The 20,503-nt window shown below is 40.6% G+C and overlaps 1 protein-coding gene across 2 annotated transcripts in view; it reads left to right on the top strand.

Annotated features, from left to right (window-relative positions):
• Positions 1 to 20,503, top strand: part of Nyap2 (neuronal tyrosine-phosphorylated phosphoinositide-3-kinase adaptor 2) — a 244,393-nt gene that overhangs the window by 184,789 nt on the left and 39,101 nt on the right. For both annotated transcript variants that reach the window (XM_051153996.1, XM_051153997.1), the window contains one exon: positions 1,892 to 2,104. In XM_051153996.1, coding sequence (XP_051009953.1) covers positions 1,892 to 2,104 — 213 coding nt within the window. The remainder of the gene's footprint in view (positions 1 to 1,891; positions 2,105 to 20,503) is intronic.

The following is a 20,503-nucleotide window of genomic DNA, read 5'->3' as shown; positions in this document are numbered from 1 at the left end:
ATAATATGGTATATTAATATACAGATGACCAGAAAATATTGAAATTGAATGACTATGCATAAATTTATTTGCTCAGCTAGAGCCAAGACAAGATTTAAGGGTAATCAGAACAGGGGTAGATGGGTTGAAGTTGTAGAAGGCAGCATTGTTTTCCTCAGGAGTGGAGGAAGGTGACCATTTTGACATCCTTTGGGTGCAATGATTATCAGGGCATTATGTTAGAAAGAAAGGAAAGGCCAATATGGCCGAGACTCTTACAAGCAACTCAGTTACTGTTTTGTGAGCAGGAGACTTCTCAGAGTGTTCTGGTCAGGAGTACATTATGATCACATTTGTGTTACAAATGGCTGCTGTGACTGGCTTCTGTGACTTGTACCTCGGGGTGCCAAAGACCAAGTCAAGGAAGCCAGTTGTGCTGATCTCAAGAGACATAACGAGAGCTTGAACTGATCTCAGGTTGTTGAGGTGGGCTTGATACCAAGTAGAGAAGGGTGAGAAAGAGGCTCAGAAAAGTCAGTAAACTCTCTCAACTAGCACATTTGGACTCGAGGTTTAGCAGTTAAAGACAAGAACAGACAGTCTCTTAGCATGGACAGGAAGAGTCACCAGTTGGATGAGAAATGTCTGTACCAGAAGTGTTAAATTTGGGTATATATGAGGTATCCATTAGGTAATGAACCCAAAGCCAAGGAGAAAGTTCTCATCTTTTGATGAAGAGTTTGGGAAATTGTTAAAAAGTAAGAAAATTTTTTGTTGAAGGATGAAAAATCATACAAAGAGTCTATACTGAATGAAGACAGTATCTCAGCTAGTAACTCAGAGATGACCAGTGTGCAAAGCACGTGCAGAAAAAGAAAATTACATGTGACACAGAAAAGGGGCTTGATATAGAACAAAACACAAGAAAAAGAAAGGTCTGTGAAAACAAGTGACTTGAACTGAATACATAGAAACTAAGGGTAGAAGATTTGCTTATCACTACGAATTGTGTTAAATATTTCAATAGAGTCTATTAGATTTTCCTGTCACAAGCAGTGCTAGGGAATGACTGGGTAGATTTCATACCACAGTGAAGGAAAGATGAGAGAATAAAAAGTAGGAAGCAATGTAACATGCTCCTTAAGAGAATCCCTTACTGATGAAACCAAGAGGGAACTTAATAAAGAAGACCCAAAATTCATTGAGATTTCTACAGGAGGTAAACTTTAAACCCCTACCCAGATCTAGCCAATGGTCAGAATATTCTCCACAGTTGAGTGGAGAGTGTGATACGACTTTCTCACGTACTCTGGTGCCTCACATTTGACCATGTCCCCTGGAGGGGGAGACCTGGTGGCACTCAGAGGAAGGACAGCAAGTAGCCAAGAAGAGACTTGATACCCTATGAGAATATACAGGGGGACATAATCCCCCTCAGGAACAGTCATAGGGGAGGGGAATAATGGGAAAATGGGGGCGGGGGGGGGAGGAATGGGAGGATACAAGGGATGGGATAAACATTGAGATGTAACAAGAATAAATTAATAAAAAAAAATTAAAAAAAAATTAAAAAAAAAAAAAAAAAAACAAACAAACAAACAAAAAGAAAAAAAAGAAAAAAAAAAGAAAAAACTCTTTTCTTACTGGTAATACTAACACACTCACTTCTTGGGAAAAAGAAAAGCCCATTGGGACTCATTTCTCTGTTATATTTTATTTATTTATTTATTTATTTATTTATTTATTTATTTATTTATTCTCTGTTATATTTTAAATGCCAGAATCTCAATACTGTTTTCAACAATATCTTACAAGTAACTTAGGAAGACATTTAAGTTTCTGAACACAATTCGGCGAATGGGGGACATGGTTTCTTAATTCTAGACTCACAAGTAATTTTGTTAATACACAGAATGCACAGAGGAGCTGAAAGTTCGCAGCCACAGCACGGAGCCATTACCAAAGCTGGACAGCAAAGAGAGAGGTCATCACCACGGAGCCTCTTCCTCCAGAGAGCCAGTGAAAGCCCAAGAATGGGATGGCACTCCAGGGCCCCCTGTGGTCACCAGCAGAATGGGCAGGTGCTCCGTGAGCCCCACCTTGCTGGCAGGAAACCACAGTTCAGGTAAGCAGGACTCTGTCCTTCCACTTGCCTTTGTAAGTCTAGAAGCTGCTCTTCTACAGATATCGCTTAGGGAACCATCACCTCAGATGAGTCCACCTCCCTGCAGACCCCCTACCCCAAAACATTCAGTAAGGGGTAGACCCATGCAGGGTCTGTACATGGTACAGATATTCGCATATAAATGACAGGGGGAGAAATGCTTCTTGAAGCTCTGCCATGCAGAAGTCTACAGTTAGCAAACCTTCCTATTAAATGTCTTTAAGAATGATTACAGGCCTTAGCTCAAGCCAATTCTACCTATGAAAGTTGTCCGATTTTGTGCTTTTTTTTTTTTCTTTAAAAAACAAGGTAACTGGTAAATGTTGAAAAGCCCAGGACAGAAATATAACAATAATGTTCTGATGGCATGAGAGGAGAAGCAGTTTTTAGTCATACAGTCACTGGGCGTGTGACGTGGCATGGAGTTGTCAAATTCAACCCCAAAGAGAAAACACGAATGTACCTTTCAACGTCACGTCTTGAAATTAAAATATGCCTTGCAATCCTGCATGGTTGCCAGATAAGAACTATTAAACATCATTTTTAAAGGGGCATATGTTTGCTTTGATCTGATTCATCTACATGTTGGATTCACAGAGAGCTGTCAATTAAAATAAACAGTGAATAATCAAGGAGCCTCCTGTAGTTTTCAGATTTCTTTTTTGAAAGAATGCTGGGGCTCTAAAGAAAAGACCATTCCTTTTATGTTGTTTTTTGACTTTGATACTCATCTTGCAAAGCAATTTACATGAATTTAACCTATATACTCTTGACATAGGTAATTTAAAACATAGGAGAGCCAATGATCTTTGTACTTGAGGCTTGATGTTTATGGGGAAAGACCCAGCTATAGCTTCTCAGATTAAAATACCTGATGGTGGAGCCATCCCATGTACACTGTGAAGAACTCAGCTTATAGCACAGAAGAAAAGTTTATACATTTAGCAGAAATTCTTAGTAAAATTTATATTAAAATAAGAATGGTGATAGGAATGCATGATGGCTGGTCTTGTCAACTTGACATGTTCTAGAATCACCTGGAAAAGTCACCAAGGATTTATCTAGATCAGGTTAGTTTGTGGTCATGCCTGGGGGACGTGTGCTGACTATATGAATTGATGTGGGAAGACTCGGTCCACTGTGGGCAGTGCCATTGTTTGGTTTGAGCTCTGAGCAGTTTATAAGTACATGAAGTGAGCGTGAGTAGATGAGGTGAGTTGTCAGCATGCATGCATTTATTCTCTCTTCACTGTGGCTCTCACTAGGTGCTTTCTAGCTCCTGCTGACAAGGCATGGTGGCTAAAATAAACTTTTCCCCCTCAAAGTTTATTTTATCAAGGTATCTTGAAATAACAACTAGAAGTCAAATTAAGACTACTTGTGCATTCTGTCAAAAAACATTTAAGACTGCCTTGTACATTCTTACAACACACACGCACACACACATACACGTTTGTGTGTGTGTGTGTGTGTGTGTGTGTGTGTGTGTATTTGTCAGACAACACTTTCCAACCATGGCTAATAACTAATTTGGAGCTTATCAGTATTTTTATAGACATGTAAAATTGTACAACTTCTCCCTAAAATATGTGAATGATATATTTAGAACACAGATATTTTATAAAAACCCAATGATATCTGAGAACCTGTGATGCACTGTAACTGACATCTTGTGTCCAGGGATAAAAATGATCAATAAAATATTCTTACATTGGTTATTAAAAGTCTATTGATAGACAAGTATTGTAATTAAATGTTTATTTTAGTCACTGTTGCCCAAAGAAATGAAACCAATAGATATGCATGTACAGAAAGACATTAATTATGAAGAATATCTTCACATCATTGTGGAAGCTTGGAAGATCTGCTACTTGCAAGGTAATGGTCCAGGAAAGCCCATGGCCTAATGCAGTCCAAATACATAATCAATTGTATAAGCCACCATCTGAGTTCAGAGGTTTCAAAACCACAGTGTTAATGTCTAGAGGTGTATGCCTCAGCTCAAGGAGAGAGAAGGGATCTGTCCTTTTGTACCTACACTGAATGTCAGAGTGCTTACTCACATTGGCAAAGATGAATTTCTGTTTATTTAAATATTTGTCACTTGCAGAAACTTCCTTACAGAGCACTCAAAAATAACTTTTTACCAACTACGTGTAGATCCCTTAGCTCAGTCAAGTTGATACCTAAACTAAGATGTGAAATACAAATAAGTCAATTCTTCCTGGCAGACTTTGACTTTGGAAGGAATAAATGGGTACTTTGGTAGAAAAGGCAATAAATTCTAGCGGCCCACCAGAGCAAGAAGGAATAAAATGACATACTTTCTGATGAGCCTGAAAATTTACAGAATACAAAAAAATGCTTTTAGTGTGCAAAACTGAGGGACATTTACTGGGAATCTACTAATGTAGAGGAGCATCTAAAGGATCCCACGTATTAATTGGAAACACACCTTCCATAAAGCAGTGGGATTTACCATGTGGTCCTGAGTCTGGATGTGTGTATCTACAGGTACAGCTGTGCCTGGATGCCATCATGTCCTCACAGCTGTCTACCCAGATCATGACTCTGCTCTGCTTCCATAATGATTTTTTTTCACAGCCATGGGCTGAAAACTGAAGGTTGGGGCATTCTGCCCTGGTAGACTTTCTCATTTTCATCCAATTGGTTAGAACTGGGAAGACAGCTTTGAGGCCAGCTTCCAACTGGAAAGGGCCTTCCTTGAGGGAACGAGACCTTTTCTTCCCCCAATAAAGGAGAAGGCTTACAGCTGGCAGGGGTTATCTCTAATGAGATTCAGCATAACTTCAGACCTGAACTAGAAACCTTAGAAGTGGTTTCAAGCATAGACTGGATGAGCCATACATGAGGAAGAGAAGACACATGAAAGAGAAGGAAATTGAGATAGGATCAAGGGAGTCTGTAATTTAGGACTTCAGACAACCTAGGCTGTGAATAGAAATGATGGAATTCAGTAGTGAATGCTTACACTCTCACTAAACAGTAAGTTGCACCAAAACTGTCAAACACATGTCTTATGCTCTTCAGCACTTTGAAATCCGTTCCTAACAAGTTCAGAGTTTAAATAACTTTTGTAGCAAGTTTCCACATTCTTCTACCTCAGGCTCCTGAAGCATCTACTTTGGTTCGCATCATTCCAAGCCCGTTCTTCTGAGTCTTATGTCAGAGCAGCAAACTATGTACTGATGAGAGGGAAGGAAAACACAGTTTATTGGTCCCTTATTTCCTCTATTGTGGATTCTGAAACATACATATATAGTAGAAAGGGGGGTTGTAAAAAAATTGGTTTCATAACTTAAAAAAATACAAAATGTAGCTGGTGGTGGCACATGCCTTTAATCTCATCACTTGCAAGAGAGATACAGGTAAAGTCTCTACTAGTTCAATGGCAGCCTGGTCTATGTTACAAGTTCTGGGCCAATCACTGCTATATAGTGAGACCATGTCTCATGAAAGAACAAACAAAAACCATGTAGAAGCAAATGGAAAGGCTTGAATTCAATGTCAGCACTCTTCCGATTTTGCATGTGACAGTGTGTTTTGAACAACTGTTACTATTACTCAAGTACTTACTCTTCCTTTCTACTCTGTTTGCTTTTGTTTTTGAGAAAGAGACAGTAAAGAGGAAAAGCTGTTTCTTATGTTTTTATGCTTTTTTTTTTCTGAACAGCAAGAGTTTAAATGTGCCAGATATGTTCTAATAAATAGTATAGTTCCATCAGTGAAGACTTGCAGAGAAAGCAAATCCCATTCACCTTTGGTATTGTAAACAAGCTAGTCAACATCTGAAGCTCATCCTCCCACAAAGATGGCCTGGGTCTGTAATTGGGAAGTAGCTGCCTAAGAAGAACCTTCTGGACTTGCTGTTTTGGAGGAGAAGAAAATGAACCAATTCTAACTGTCTCTCGCTCTGCACACTTCATTATTTTCTTTTAGTTGCTGCACCATTGGGCCATCAATGCCTCACTGGAAATGCAAGAACAGTAATCCACACCCTCCTCCCTCAGATGGGTAGCTATCAGTGATACCATACCTCACACAGAGGGAGAGGGTGTTCTATGTCTGCACTTCTCTCTTCCGCATCAGTTTTTTCCTCTGGTACTCTGAAATGCCCCTAACAGCATGTGCTTGAGTGCTCTCTCTCTCTCTCTCTCTCTCTCTCTCTCTCTCTCTCTCTCTCTCTCTCTCTCTCTCTCACACACACACACACACACACACACACACACACACCTACAGGCATAGATGCTTGCACAAACACACATTCACATAAACTATTGCTTTACCCAAAGTAGTTTAGCTCCTTGGAATGGCTTTTTTTAACAGCCCTGTTGAGGAATGGGGGAATTGCTGAAGTAAACAAAACGTGTCAAGAGATCCCAATTCTAATTAACATTGCCACTGGTTGCGGGAGTAGTTTATTAAACCGCTGTTGTTTAGTGAGTCAGAAAATCCCCAGAGGGTGATTCCTGAAAGCAGTGAAGAACTGGGACCCACATACTAAGGAAAGTAAGGGGAAATGTGGGTGAAATTATACAAGTAAATACGGTATTAACAAAATTTCAGATCCCATCAGTTACAGTTTCCAGCTTATATCTAATGTGATTTTGGGGGTACACACACAATCACACATATGTACAACAGGCTGTATGCTATAGTCTTTGATCTCCAGGATCTTATTCTATTTCTTTATGGCACAGAATTGCTGATAATGCATTAATTTGACGTAACCAAATCTATCATTTTCATGATTACATACTATTTACATCTAAAAGTCATTCTAAGGACATAAGAACCTGCAGACTTCAAAAATGATGATGTCATAAATAGTACCCACATAGGTCTCAGATCTTCCTGAGAGCCATTTTTTATCATCAATTGAGTAAAGGACAGTGTTGCACATAGGACAACGATGACCTGACGCTGGGAGCGTTTTTGGCTCGGTGTTGTCAGGATGGCCTGATTGAAGCATTTTTAGAATGGGCCTATGATGGGTGGGTCATGGATGTGATGGTGGAGAACAGACAGGCACATCAGCAACTGTAGCAGGAGTGGTTTCTTCCTGTAAACCAGACATTATTTTGCTCACATCTGAAGCATGTCAACAAACACGGTATCACTCTCACAGAGCAAATTATTTGTCTCATTTTTCTTGAAGTATGAAGCCTGTTAGTCTATGCTGTGTATTTCCATGTTTCTTGGAAGCATACATCTCTGTGAGAAGGAAAGTCTATTGCAAGTTGATGAACCCCAGGACTCAGTAATAAGCATGCAGGTGACTTAGAGATGATAAGTCATGTTGAGAAGACAGGATCTCCCCAGAATCTGCTGATGACCATCTGACGTTTCCAGATTCAGTTGTGATTATGTGAAGGTTCTCAACTTTTAAGCATAGCTCAGTTATCAGAGAGCATCGAGTCAAATGCATCCCTCCCTCCCCCAGTTGGATGTGACCTGAGGTTGGTCAGTGTGTATTTTCCAGTTAATAATATCAAGCAGGACTGCTAAATGGAGTCATGGGTTCTGACTGAACAGCACAGAACGTCTAGAGGAACTGTACTAAAGGGTTACAACGTTAGGAAGGTGGAGGACCACTACCGATGGTCAGGCATGGAGAGAGAATGCAACAGAAGACATTAGGTCTAGACTCTCATGAATGTGAACAACACACTCCAGTCTTTCATAGAACCTTGCCAATGTGCCATGATCTCTGTATGAACAGGGAGAGTGGGTGATGAAAATATTGCCTCTAGTTTTCATTGAGGCTTCAGCTTTACACATTATTTTTATTCTCCCACCTCCCAAATATGGAGTTTGGTGTTTCCAGTGGTTCTCTGTGCTGGATAATAGACTCTGCTGCTGTAAGTGGAATGAACTAGAAATTAGAGGGGAAAATATTGTGTATTCTCCTCTACAGGACAGGTGTGGTCATTTTAAAACTCATTTCCAGGATGATGTATGCTCTGCCAACACTTGTGATTCTACCCTGTCTCCGAAAGGAGTCCCAACTCCAGAGAAATGAAAATGAGATGGAGGTCTAATTTCATTTTTTTAAAACAGAATATACTATTTCTTCTAAGCCACATCTGCAGGATGAATTTTGTATTAATTTTAAGATATGTGTGCTTACTATAGGAGTTGGTCACAGAAGTCGAGAAACCAGCCAGTGGGGACATTAATCCTGATTCCACTTATCACTGGTGATGACAGTGGGCAGACTCCTCCATCTTCCTGAAATTGGTTTGTAAAAGATGGATGATAATACTATCTAACACAAAAGGTTTTCAGTATTAAAGACAATGGCTGTAAAGATGTCTCAGATGGTAAAGTCTAGACTCACTAGCAAGCAAACAGACATACAAAAAAGGAAAAGAGAAAGGCAAGGATTGCTTGAGGCAGATATGTGATACACTGAGCACAGCTGCTGGAACAAAATGAATTATAGATAAATACTAGAGTTGCCCATGTGGATTTTTGGATATTACAGAAGTCTTTCTGCCAAAGCACAGAAAACTATGGGCTGGAGCAGTGGAGGAACGTTTCCTATAAGAAGTCAGATTTGAGATGTAGCTCCACTGACCAGAATTTGGATAAAAAAACAAGATGAGATGGAAGACGGACAATAGGCAGCAAGAGAAGAGCAGCCTGGCAGGAGCAGTGTGCTGTCCTCTGGGACACTGAGCCCTCAGCCAGCGCTAGCGCTCTGCACACCCAAGCCACTGCTCATAAGGTGTCTGCAGCTGTCCTTCCTACGCCAACTGCCTTCTTGGAAACTGGGAAAATAGCACAGATAGTGGAGAATTTCCCAAAAAGCCTGGATAGATGGGAAGGAGCTCCAAGAAAATTGAGCCACGTTAACCTGAGCAACAGAAAACTGAGATTTCGGAATAGGATCATAAGTAATCCAAATGAATGAGCAATGAACATAGACTCTCGTGTCCATTGATTTGTGAGGAAGATGCTTTTTTCTTGAAAACGATGAGGTATTTGTCACACTTGGTGATGCTGGAAGGACAGGCAAGCTCCTCTGGTCAACATCCTGATGCTGTAACTCACAGGCTGTCTGGGTTCTCCCCTTTGTATACAAGAGGAATCCTAAGTGCAAATAAGTAAACAAGTAGCAGACAGGTCCATAACTTAGCATCACAGGACTGAGGACTGTGACAGCATTTGTGACAATAATCCCTTCCAAACTATAATGACTTCCTTAGCTTTTTACTTTTTGTGAAGAAACCATGTTGGGCAGCAATATTCATAAAATAGCATGTTTATGGTAATGAGCTGAAGGAGTTATAGAGCTCTGCTTTCATCTAAAATAAGATAAGAGAGATCTCATTGCCTATGTCATTAAGGACGGTAAAGATGCATGGAAATGTCTGCATGAAGCCCACGTGAGGTTGCTGATAGACTGATGCTATTTGAGTCCCTTTCAACCTCACTTGAAAGCTCTCTGAATTGTCTTCCTGAGATTAAGGCAGAATGCTTTCTTTAGAAAGACCAGCACAAAGAATACAAGAGATTTTTCTTACATAGGCAGTCAAGGACTACAATGCTCCAAACTGTATGTGCATGCATGCACATATGCATGTGTGTGTGCGCGCGCGTGTGTGTGTGTGTGTGTGTGTGTGTTTCAGAAAAAGACTAGATCATGTGCACACCCATCTTTCATTCAACTGAGTATGCATTATAGATGGAATTTACAGACATGATCACAGGCAAGCCTTATAGTTTGTTACTATGTTGTACAAAGTTGTCAAAAAATAATTGTGGGGCATCAATTTAGCTCAGGGATAAAAAAACAAAAACAAAAACAAAAAAAAAACTTGTCCATGGATTTGATTCCCGGGTCTTAAAAGGTGGCAGGAGAAAATGAACTCCCAGAAATGTCTCTGCCTACCATACTTATGGCATAGCACATGCTCTCCTGTAACAGTGCTTCTCTCTCTCTCTCTCTCTCTCTCTCTCTCTCTCTCTCTCTCTCTCTCTCTCTCTCTCTCTCTCTCACACACACACACACACACACACACACACAGGTTCATAAAGACATACACACACAAAATGAAACTTTTTAAAAGTTAAGAAAAAGTATGTTAATTTATCATACTATTTTGTTTCACGCAGTAAAATGAATGGAATATAAAACTGTGTAAACGGGGGGAAAGCATAAGAAAATGTTGATATACACACATGTCCTCCTGGATGAATATCCTCCTTGGCATTTGCTCAGTCATTCACTCTCTTTTGGATTATATAATTTAATAGAAAAACAATATTGGGCATTTACTCTCTATCATGTGGGGGATGATTTGCTCTGTGTCAGATAGAAGCTGGGGAAATAGCCTCTTGCTAAGGGGAAGGCAATTCCAAGGGCTTCTGGAATCTTTGATATTAAACTTGGAACCAGCACAATTAATAGTAGCCAGATGACCCGGAGGAGCTAGGCTGCTTTCTGGGGCTCATTTGTAAAAGCATCTTTGAGAAGCGAATGTTAACTGCTATAGTTTTATGTCTACAGAACACCCTCTTTCCTTTCTCCTTTTGTGTCTCCAGGCAGAGCTAGAGCAATAGGAGTTTTTACCTAGCCCTGCATTCAGGCCTTTGGTGTCCACATTCATAACTTCTTACCAAGAAGTGAGGTCCATTTGCCATCCCTTGAGTCTGTGTTGACCTTATGTTTTATGTAGCCAATGTAATGGGATGGAAGTTACTGGGCATGGCTTCAGGGCCTTAGTCCAGGGGGCATTTCCAACTGGCACGCAGCATATGATCAGCCCTGTGCTAACACGATGGTAGAAGAAACTGATACAGAGAGAAGCAGAGGTTCCAAGCCTTTACCCAGACTACCCATATATAGAAGAAAATAAATAGTTTATATGCACACACACACACACACACACACACACACACACACACACACATACCACTTATCACACACACACATACCACATACATCACAAACCACACACATACCACATATCACATACACACATGCACATACACACATGCGCGCGCACACACACACACACACACACACACACACACACACACACACACACACACCTGGCTGCATGAACAACAGAGTTAAACCAAAGCAAAAAATCCACTTGACCTGTTGCATGAACCACTGGTAAAGACATCGTGGTTTCTTGGAACTTACTGTCTTTCTCCCAAATGAAATGCTTTGCTGTGTAACAATATGGGGGAGATAACAGCAAAGTGGAACACATTTATTGACACATTTATAAATAAACTGAAAATCTGATCTCCCAACTTTTCCCTCACCATCTTCCTTTTCAAAGTATGGTGCTTGACTAACCTGCGAGTTCATTACGTTCGCTTTCCTGCTGCAGCAAGAACAGCAAACCACTCTGGTAGCACCTTCCGCTCACTGTAACGTGGGCTTGGCTGTGGGTTGCAGCCTTAGCTTCCTGCTGACTCCACTTCGGCCCCACACAGCTGTGGCTTTGTGTTTACAACCCTCCGGGCTGCCATTCTGCGCAGTGGGCTCACTCGCCGGAAGGCGGCTTTCCTCCTATGCTCCTCTACCCTGCTACTTCCTCGGGGAACACTTATTTACTCCTGCTTCTTGAATCTGCCCACTCTTGCCTCCCTCTGGAGTTTCTCTCTCCTGTTTTTTTGAGTTCTATCAGGAAACACATGGCCAAATTCTCATGTGGACTCTTTGGAGAGTCATATAAGCTACATCCCCAATGATTCCACTGCTTCTCTGTAGAAAACTGTAATTTCTGTCACCAGAATCTGTGTTAACCGGAGAAGTGGTATTATTTGTGCTTCTCCCAATATTGTTCAGACAGCATTGGGAAATAACCAGAAAAGGAGAAATGGGAGTGCATTAAACATTTTAAGTGGTCAGAGCGTTTCTTAATAGAGTCGGCATTGAAATAAACAGGATATAAAATGCAAAAAGCTAATTACAAAATAATATAAGGTAATCACTCTCATATCCCAAGGACAAAAGCCAAGCCAATGAGGCTAACAAAATGAATATTGGTGCCCTTATCTGAACTCTCATCTGTCACCTAAGAAGGCGGTTAGAGGTAGAGATAGAACCCAGTATTACGCAGGGTTTGAGATTGACTTTGTGTGTAAGGTTGTATTGATTTGTGTGGGGTTGTATGTGGTTTGAACATATGAATCATGTGTGATGCCGTATGTGTGATTTATTTGTGACTGACAATAATTTCATTATGGGGTTATGCCTGTGTATGTTGGATTTGTTGTGGTCTGTACACGTGTGGTTATGTGTGTGTGATTCTTTACAATTGAGTATATTTGGTTTGTGTGTGACTGTATGTGACGTGAATATGTGGTCATGTGCATAATACTATCTGTCTTAGGAGCAGAGATTCTGTGTGGAACTGCAAGTGATTGTGTATGTTGGCTACATGTCTATGTGATTGTGCATATATGTGATGCTACGTGTAGATAGATGGGGGATGTGACAATGTTGTGATTGTATATGCATGTGGCTATGTGTATGTGATCATGTATATGCATACGTGAGTACAAATATTTGGGAGCTCCATCTCCAATGGACTAAGAGTAGTAAGCGCCCTTTTTAGGCAAAGACCAAGTGACAAAGGCTATGCCAGTGCCACCTGAAAAGGCTGATATTATTTCTAGTTATCTACATGAGCTAGTAGGGAAAAGTCACAAGAGATTAAGGTGACCAGCCAATAACCACAGAGCTAAAAGCTGCTTGGGAAGTTATTCCTGGCTACATACTATGGGCTAAAGGTGTGTATAAAGTGTTGCCGTGCAGCATTTCTTGGACAGAAGTGAGCCAACTTCTATTTACCTCAGATAACAGAAAAAGGAATGAGCCCATCCGCTAGTTAGTTAGGTAATTAGTTGGTTAGTTATTTAGTTAGTTAATTTGGGATTTCTACAGAATCAGGTGATAGAAGTTACTGACTGGAGTGTTAGTGATCTCAAAATATACCTGCCTTACAGAAGAATTACACCTACACATAGCTGGTGGGCCACTCTATAGCTGTGTCGCTATGCTCTCCTCTTGATGAACTATCCACCTATTCTCTCTCCACTTCAGCACCCCATGAGACAATGTGAAGTCAGGTAAGATTACATACAATCTAAGTGGAAACAGCTCAGAGGGAAGGAGTGTGGAGGACCTCAGATGAGGCTCTATGGCCCTCTCCAACTGTCTTTGTATCCAGTGGAGCAGTTTCATCTACTCTGGTTAAGACTGGTGACCCCATTGTATGCCTCAAGGACAGCATTTCCCATGTGTGATTCCATAGAGCAGATCTGGGCTTTGCGGAGGAGAACAATGCAGGTCGTATCACTATTGCTCTGCAAAGGCTTCACATCTTGGCTTAAGGCACTCTTTTTTTTTTTTTTTTTTTTTTCCGGTTTTTTTTTTTTTTTTTTTTTTTTTTTTATTAATTAATTTATTCTTGTTACATCTCAATGTTTATCCCATCCCTTGTATCCTCCCATTCCTCCCCCCCCCCATTTTCCCATTATTCCCCTCCCCTATGACTGTTCCTGAGGGGGATTACGTCCCCCTATATATTCTCATAGGGTATCAAGTCTCTTCTTGGCTACTTGCTGTCCTTCCTCTGAGTGCCACCAGGTCTCCCCCTCCAGGGGACATGGTCAAATGTGAGGCACCAGAGTATGTGAGAAAGTCATATCACACTCTCCACTCAACTGTGGAGAATATTCTGACCATTGGCTAGATCTGGGAAGGGGTTTAAAGTTTACCTCCTGTATTGTCCTTGGCTGGTGCCTTAGTTTGAGCGGGACCCCTGGGCCCAAATCTGCCTATCATATTGTTCTACTTGTAGATTTCTAGGACCCTCTGTATCCTTTTATTTTGCTGTTCTCCCATGCGTCTCTCATTTAGAGTCCCAATAGGATGCCTTCCCCTCTGTCACTCTTAAGAATACCGGGCAAACAAGCAAAGACCCAGAGCAAAAGCCATGCGGACTCTAGATGATTGTCAGCCAATCATGGGAGGCCTCCTTCTGAGCGCTGGAAAGCACCCTAAGAAGGGAAAATTTTAAGTTTAAATATGTCCTGAAGCCACAGAGGAGAAAAGCCTGCTAACACTGTGCAGTCAATAAACCCTTTCCAATCTTCATCTCTCTCTTGATGGGTGCAGGGGTTTTGTGTGCAGCACTGGGACACTGGGACAGAGGCATGGGTGAAGAAGAAGACAGTTGGGGAGAAATGATAAGTTCTTGATTAATCAAATCATTTGGACATTTAAGTCACAACTTCATGATGGTTGTTATTATTATTTTTCAAGACAAGGTTTCTCTGTGTAGCCTTGGACGTCCTGGACTCACTTTGTAGACCAGGCTGGCCTTGTACTCACACTGACCACCTGCCTCTGCCTCCCGAGTGCTGGGAATAAAGGCATGCACTACCACACCCGGCCTTATAATTGTTTTTTAACTTGCCTAAACTGAATGATTTTCTTTTAAAAATAGTTTATCTTGTGTGTGTGTGTGTGTATGTGATATTTGCAAGTACATACAGAGGCTGGAGGGCTTTAGATTCTCTGGGGCTACAGCTGTTTGCAAGTTGCCTAGCTTATATTCTGAGGGTCAAACTCAAGCTCCCTGGAAAAGCATCAAGTACTCTTAACTACTGAGCCATTTCTGTAGCCCCCAAAGGAATGAGTTTCTGTTATCAAAGAAGGAAAAGGAGAACTCTAAGCCTTGGCTTACAATGTATGTAATAGAAAAAACTAGATAAATGAAATTCAATTTGCACACAGAAAATAACATGGTTTTCTGTTCTGCCTTGTTTGATGCTAACTTAACACCAGCTAGAATAATTTTGTAAAATGGAACCTCAATTGAGAAAATGCCCCCACAAGATTGATGTGTGGGCAACCCTGTGGGTGTGTTTCCTTGATTCATAGTTGATATTGCTTGGCCAAACTATTGTGGATGGTGACAGCCCTGAGCATGTGGTCCTAGAATGTGTAAAAAAGCAAGCCATGAGGAGTAAGCCACTAAGCAGCGCTCTTCCATGGCCTCTGCATCAGTTTCTGCCACCAGGTTCCTGCCCTTTGTGGTTCTGTCCTGACTTCCCTCAGTGATAGACTAGGCTGTAGAACCATAGGGTGAAATACATCCCTCCCTTCCCAGGTTGCTTTTAGTCAAAGTGTTTTATCACAACAATAGAAACTAAGACATTTTCTGATTGTATATAAGGTTTTATACTATTAAACAAGCAATTCAATATACTAGTTTAAAAAAATAAAATTCGGAACACATTGGCACAGGAGACAACTTCCTGAACAGAACACCAACAGCCCAGGCCTTGAGGTCAACAATTAGTAAATGGGACCTCATGAGGCTGAGAAGCTTCTCTAAGGCAGGAGACACTGTCAAGAGAACAAAGCGACAGCCTACAGACTGGGAAATGATCTTCACCAACCCTACATCTGACAAAGTGTAATATCCAAAATATATAAAGAACTCAAGAAATTAAACACCACCAAACCAAATAACCCAATTGAGAAATGGGGCTTGGAACTAAACAGAGAATCCTCAACAGAGGAATACCAAATGGCTGAGAAACACTTAAAGAAATGCTCAACCTCCTTAGTCATCAGGGAAATGCAAATCAAAACAACTCTGAGATTCCATCTTACACCCATCAGAATGGCTAAGATCATACATTCAAGCGACAACACATGCTGGCAAGGATGTGGGGAGAGAGGAACACTCCTTCATTGCTGGTGGGAATGCAAACTAGTACAGCCACTTTGGAAATCTATCTGGTGCTATCTCAGAAAACTGGGAATAGGACTTCCTCAAGACCTAGCTATTCCACTCCTTGGAATATACCCAGAAGATGCTCCAGCACACAACAAGAAAATTTGCTCAACCATGTTCATAGCAGCCTTATTCATAATAGCCAGAGCATGGAAATAGCCTAAGTGTCCCTCAGTAGAAGAATGGATAAAGAAACTGTGGTACATATACACTATGGAATACTATTCAGCTATTAAAAACAAGGAATTCCCGAAATTTGTGGACAAATGGATTGAGCTAGAAATGATCATAATGAGTGAGTTAACCCAGAAGCAGAAAGAGTTAAATGGTATATACTCACTTATATCTGCATACTAGCCCAAGGGGCATGTCCCATGAAAGTCTTCACTAACCAGGAAACTGGGATAAAGAGGAGGACATCCTAATGGGACTCTAGATGAGAGAAGCATGGGAGAATGGCAAAGTTGAAGGATCCAGAGGATCCTAGAAACCTACAAGAAGAACATTATGATAGTCAGATTTGGGCCCAGGGGTCCCACTCAAACTATGGCACCAGCCAAGGACAATACAGGTCGTAAACTTCAAACCCCTACCCAGATCTATCCAATGGACAGGACATTCTCCACAGTTGAGTGGAGAGTGGGGTCTGACTTTCACTCGTACTCTGGTACCTCATATTTGACCACGTCCCCTGGATGGGGAGACCTGGTGGCACTCAGAGGAAGGATAGCAGGCTACCAAGAAGAGACTTGATACCCTATGAGCATATACTGGGGGAGGAAGTCCCCCTCAGTCACAGTTATAGGGGTAGGGAGTAAGGGGAAAATGGGAGGGAGGGAGGAATGGGAGGATACAAGGGAGGGGATAACCATTGAGATGTAATATGAATAAATTAATAAAATAAAATAAAATAAATAGAATTCAAGACAATTAGAAAATTTATTTAAAATTATTACAGATGATATGTAACACAAATTACAGAACTGAGACTGATTATCTCTGTAGATATTTTGTGATACACTTGAAATAATGCCATATATAATATATATCATATATATGTAATGTGTTAATGTATTAATGTATTAAAAATTGATATCATGTCATATCTACTTCACAGGAGCCTATCCATGTACACATACATGATCTGGTATTATTAAATGTTAAAAAAATACTAAGGCTCAAAAAAAGTATGTAATTTTCAGGATTCTTTGTCAAGGAGTAGACGTCAGGTAGCACTCGTCCAATGACTTATTTGGTGCAACATTATTAAGTATTGAGTATTTGCTGGAGGCCAGTGGCGGGGGCAGGGGGTGATTAATGACAGAGGTAAATGCCTAGCTGTAACACTTCCTTTGGAGCATGTTGTCTGGCATTCTGATGATGCCTAGACTAAGGCCTCAAGGCTAAGTAGGAGGAAGAGGACTGGGAAGGGCTATGGCTTTAAGATTGGTTGTCCCACATTGTACAGGGGCTCCTAGGAGAGAAGAGAGGAAGCTCAGAGCTGTCATTTCTAATTTGAGTCTTACCTTAAAAATGACAGAGAGCCATTTATGGATTTTAAAACCAGGGGTTATGTGATCAACGGGGAGCCTCTAATTTATCATCCTCCTAAATCAAGGGCAACAGAATGGAGATAAATATGCTGTCCCAAATGGCATGCCTTATAAAATGAAAGGATAAACGTTTTCTTTGCTCTTTGGCCTGGGCAATTTCTGTTTCTGCAACCAAGTGGATAGAAGGGGTTCGTGGCTAGTGGCATTATTGTGTCACCATATTATAGTGTTAGCCCTTGAAATCCTGAGCAACCGGATCACAAGTGCATTTAGGCTGTTCACAAAAATACAAAACAAAAGTGACATGTACTCCGGTGAGCACTGATTCTTCCCACATATCCGTGAGGAGCTCTGGTCCTAGGGTGATGAGAAGGTGACCTATGACATCCAGGAGGCTATTCTTGCTTTCCCAGGGGTTTGATGGTAAAAGCAGCATTCAATAAAATGGGACGACAGTCTTTGTTTTCCAACAGTTTTACAGAGTTTCTCTTAAGCTATTATATTCTTACTCAATTGGGCATGGGGACAGTAAGGAGTTAATTATAGCTATAGGGGCAGCCTGCAGCCAAGGTATTGGGAGACACTGACACTTCTCTGTGTGTGCCTGTGAGAGTCCCTGCCTGTGAAGCATGAAGCCACTTAGAGTTTTAAGTTAGAGTCTTACCTGACCAGGTTTATAATGTCAGCCATCTACCCCTCACGAAATTCCTCCCCCCTATCCATGTCTTCTGTATCTCTTTCCCTTCTTCCTTCCTTTCTTTTCTCTCTGATCATAAACACTAACATCCCGTGCTGTAAATGTGAGCTATAAAGTATTTAATCACACAAATATTATTTTGTATGCATATATTTTGCATAAACTTGATGGCCACTAACAAAAAATAATGCACAGAAGATGATGTTCTATACTATAGAGATACTGTGAACACTACAGAAAAATGTAACTTGGTAATAATTTCATTCTAGCCAAAGGAACCCTGGATTTACCAGCTAATCTTATTTGAGACTCCTGAGAAGTAACCAGTCATACACAGTACATCAGCTGACACAGAAGGTAGCTTTATTTGACTGGTCTCAGTAAAAGCTTAAAGCTGCCTGAGGACTGTGATGGCACTATTGCTGGCACACGTCTCTTTCCCAGCTCTCCAGGGACGCCCTCTTTGATAGTGCTCCTATTGGCAGCACTGAGTTGTCCTTGGGAATACCTCATAGGTACACTGTACTAACAGCACTCACAAAGAACACCCTAGCTGTTTCTTTGAAAATCCATACAAGAAGTTAGTATAATGGAAAGCTCAGTCTGACTTCTTTTAGGCATTGAGATTAGTTCAGGAAGCTTAATGTTTTTACTGCCACCTAGTGTTCATGAGAGAAACTACAAACTTCAATATCAACCCTCCCTCCTTCCCTCCCCCCTCTCTCCCTCCCTCCCTCTCTCTCCTTTTTCCCTTCCTCTTTCCTGACCTCCCTCTCTCCCATCCCTCTCTGAGCGCTCTAGCTCTTCCTGTCTCATCCTCTGCCTCCCTTTAATTTGAAGGTTTCACAGTGTATTTTAGCACTCCTCTTCCTCAAGATATGTGGGAAACTTTAGAAATGGAGAAAATACAATTTCACAAATATGAACTATAAAATAACTCCTTTACAGTTGCCTCCTTTAAAATATGGTTTGAATTTCTTTGTTTCATAATCACCCAGTGAGTTACTATCAGAGATCAGTCATTACCATGCTAAGGTTAAACATATGAAGGAAACCCGGCCATAGATAGATAGGTAGCTAATGGGGGATGAATATTTAAATGGAATTTTTACATAAATGTATATTCTTCTTCAGTATCCTTTTCAGGCTCAATGGACAGTAGTATCTTAAAGGTTAGTTACAATGTTTTCTGCATATCAATAATCTTATCATAGTTTTGTTATGTTTAAATCCATCATTTTCTCTTGCCCTGCAAAGCACAACTTTCACTTACCGTGATTTATAACCTCATATGCCTAGAAAATGCCAGTACACTAAGACTGTCCTAAGTGCAGCTCTTATACTCATATGCTGAGGCGTTCCATTATAAAAATCAATATACTACCTTCATTATACCTACGCTGATCTCAGAACAAGTCTCCAAATGTTGGGTGTTCTCAAGCTCATGGTGATAGACTCAAGTATTTGAAATTAGTTTTTGCCTGAATGCTTGATATACTATTGTGAAAAAAAATGTTGTTAACTATCTTCTTTGAACTAAAGGAATATTTAAATTAATTTTCAAAAATTTGTCACTTACCCAAACCTGTGTGGCAGGGGCAGATCAGCACAGAAACTGCTTAGTGCCTCTGCTATGATGGGCTTAAGTAACAGCAGGTCTGAGCATCGCTTTGGAGGTTTAGATGCATCTGTCAACACAATGGATACAGACTGCTAATATATTCATAAAAATGGTTTTGAGATCACCTCCTGATACCTAAAAGAAATTAGGGTCCCTGGAACTCTGGCTAAAGAGTACACAAGAATAATCTGTTATGGGAATCAGGTTGAATGAAGCTCCTGGAATGGACTTGGTGAGCCACCTGTACCTTTGTAGACACCTGCAAAAGTTATTAAGATAGCAGCATAGAACCACAGACCATTGAAACAGAACATGCCACTTCCATTTATATGTCTCTAATAGAGCATGAAGTTTATAATAAGTTCTCACTCTTTCATGTTTGCTCATTAACCCACTATATAACCCACTGGGACAAAAAGGAAATGTCATTAGTATTATGGCAAATTTTAATTTTAATTTTTGAATGGAAATAGTTTTTGCATCAACAAGTTAAATGATGTGAAAAACTTAAACCTACTAATTTCTTCTATTTTTTTTTTTATCCTGTAGCAGAATACACATTTTTTAGTAGTTTAAATGGCTTTTATTCCTCAAATCGAGGAGAGGAAGGGGAAGTGACTTGTTCGTTAATTCACTATAGTTTAAAAATTTGTAACACAAAGTGAAATTTCTACTTACTTGGCAATAATG

The sequence above is a fragment of the Acomys russatus genome, chromosome 12, assembly GCF_903995435.1.
Source record: "Acomys russatus chromosome 12, mAcoRus1.1, whole genome shotgun sequence".
Lineage (NCBI taxonomy): Eukaryota > Metazoa > Chordata > Mammalia > Rodentia > Muridae > Acomys > Acomys russatus.
The sequence above is the reverse complement of the archived record's forward strand: the minus strand, read 5'-3'. Positions and strand labels throughout refer to the sequence as shown.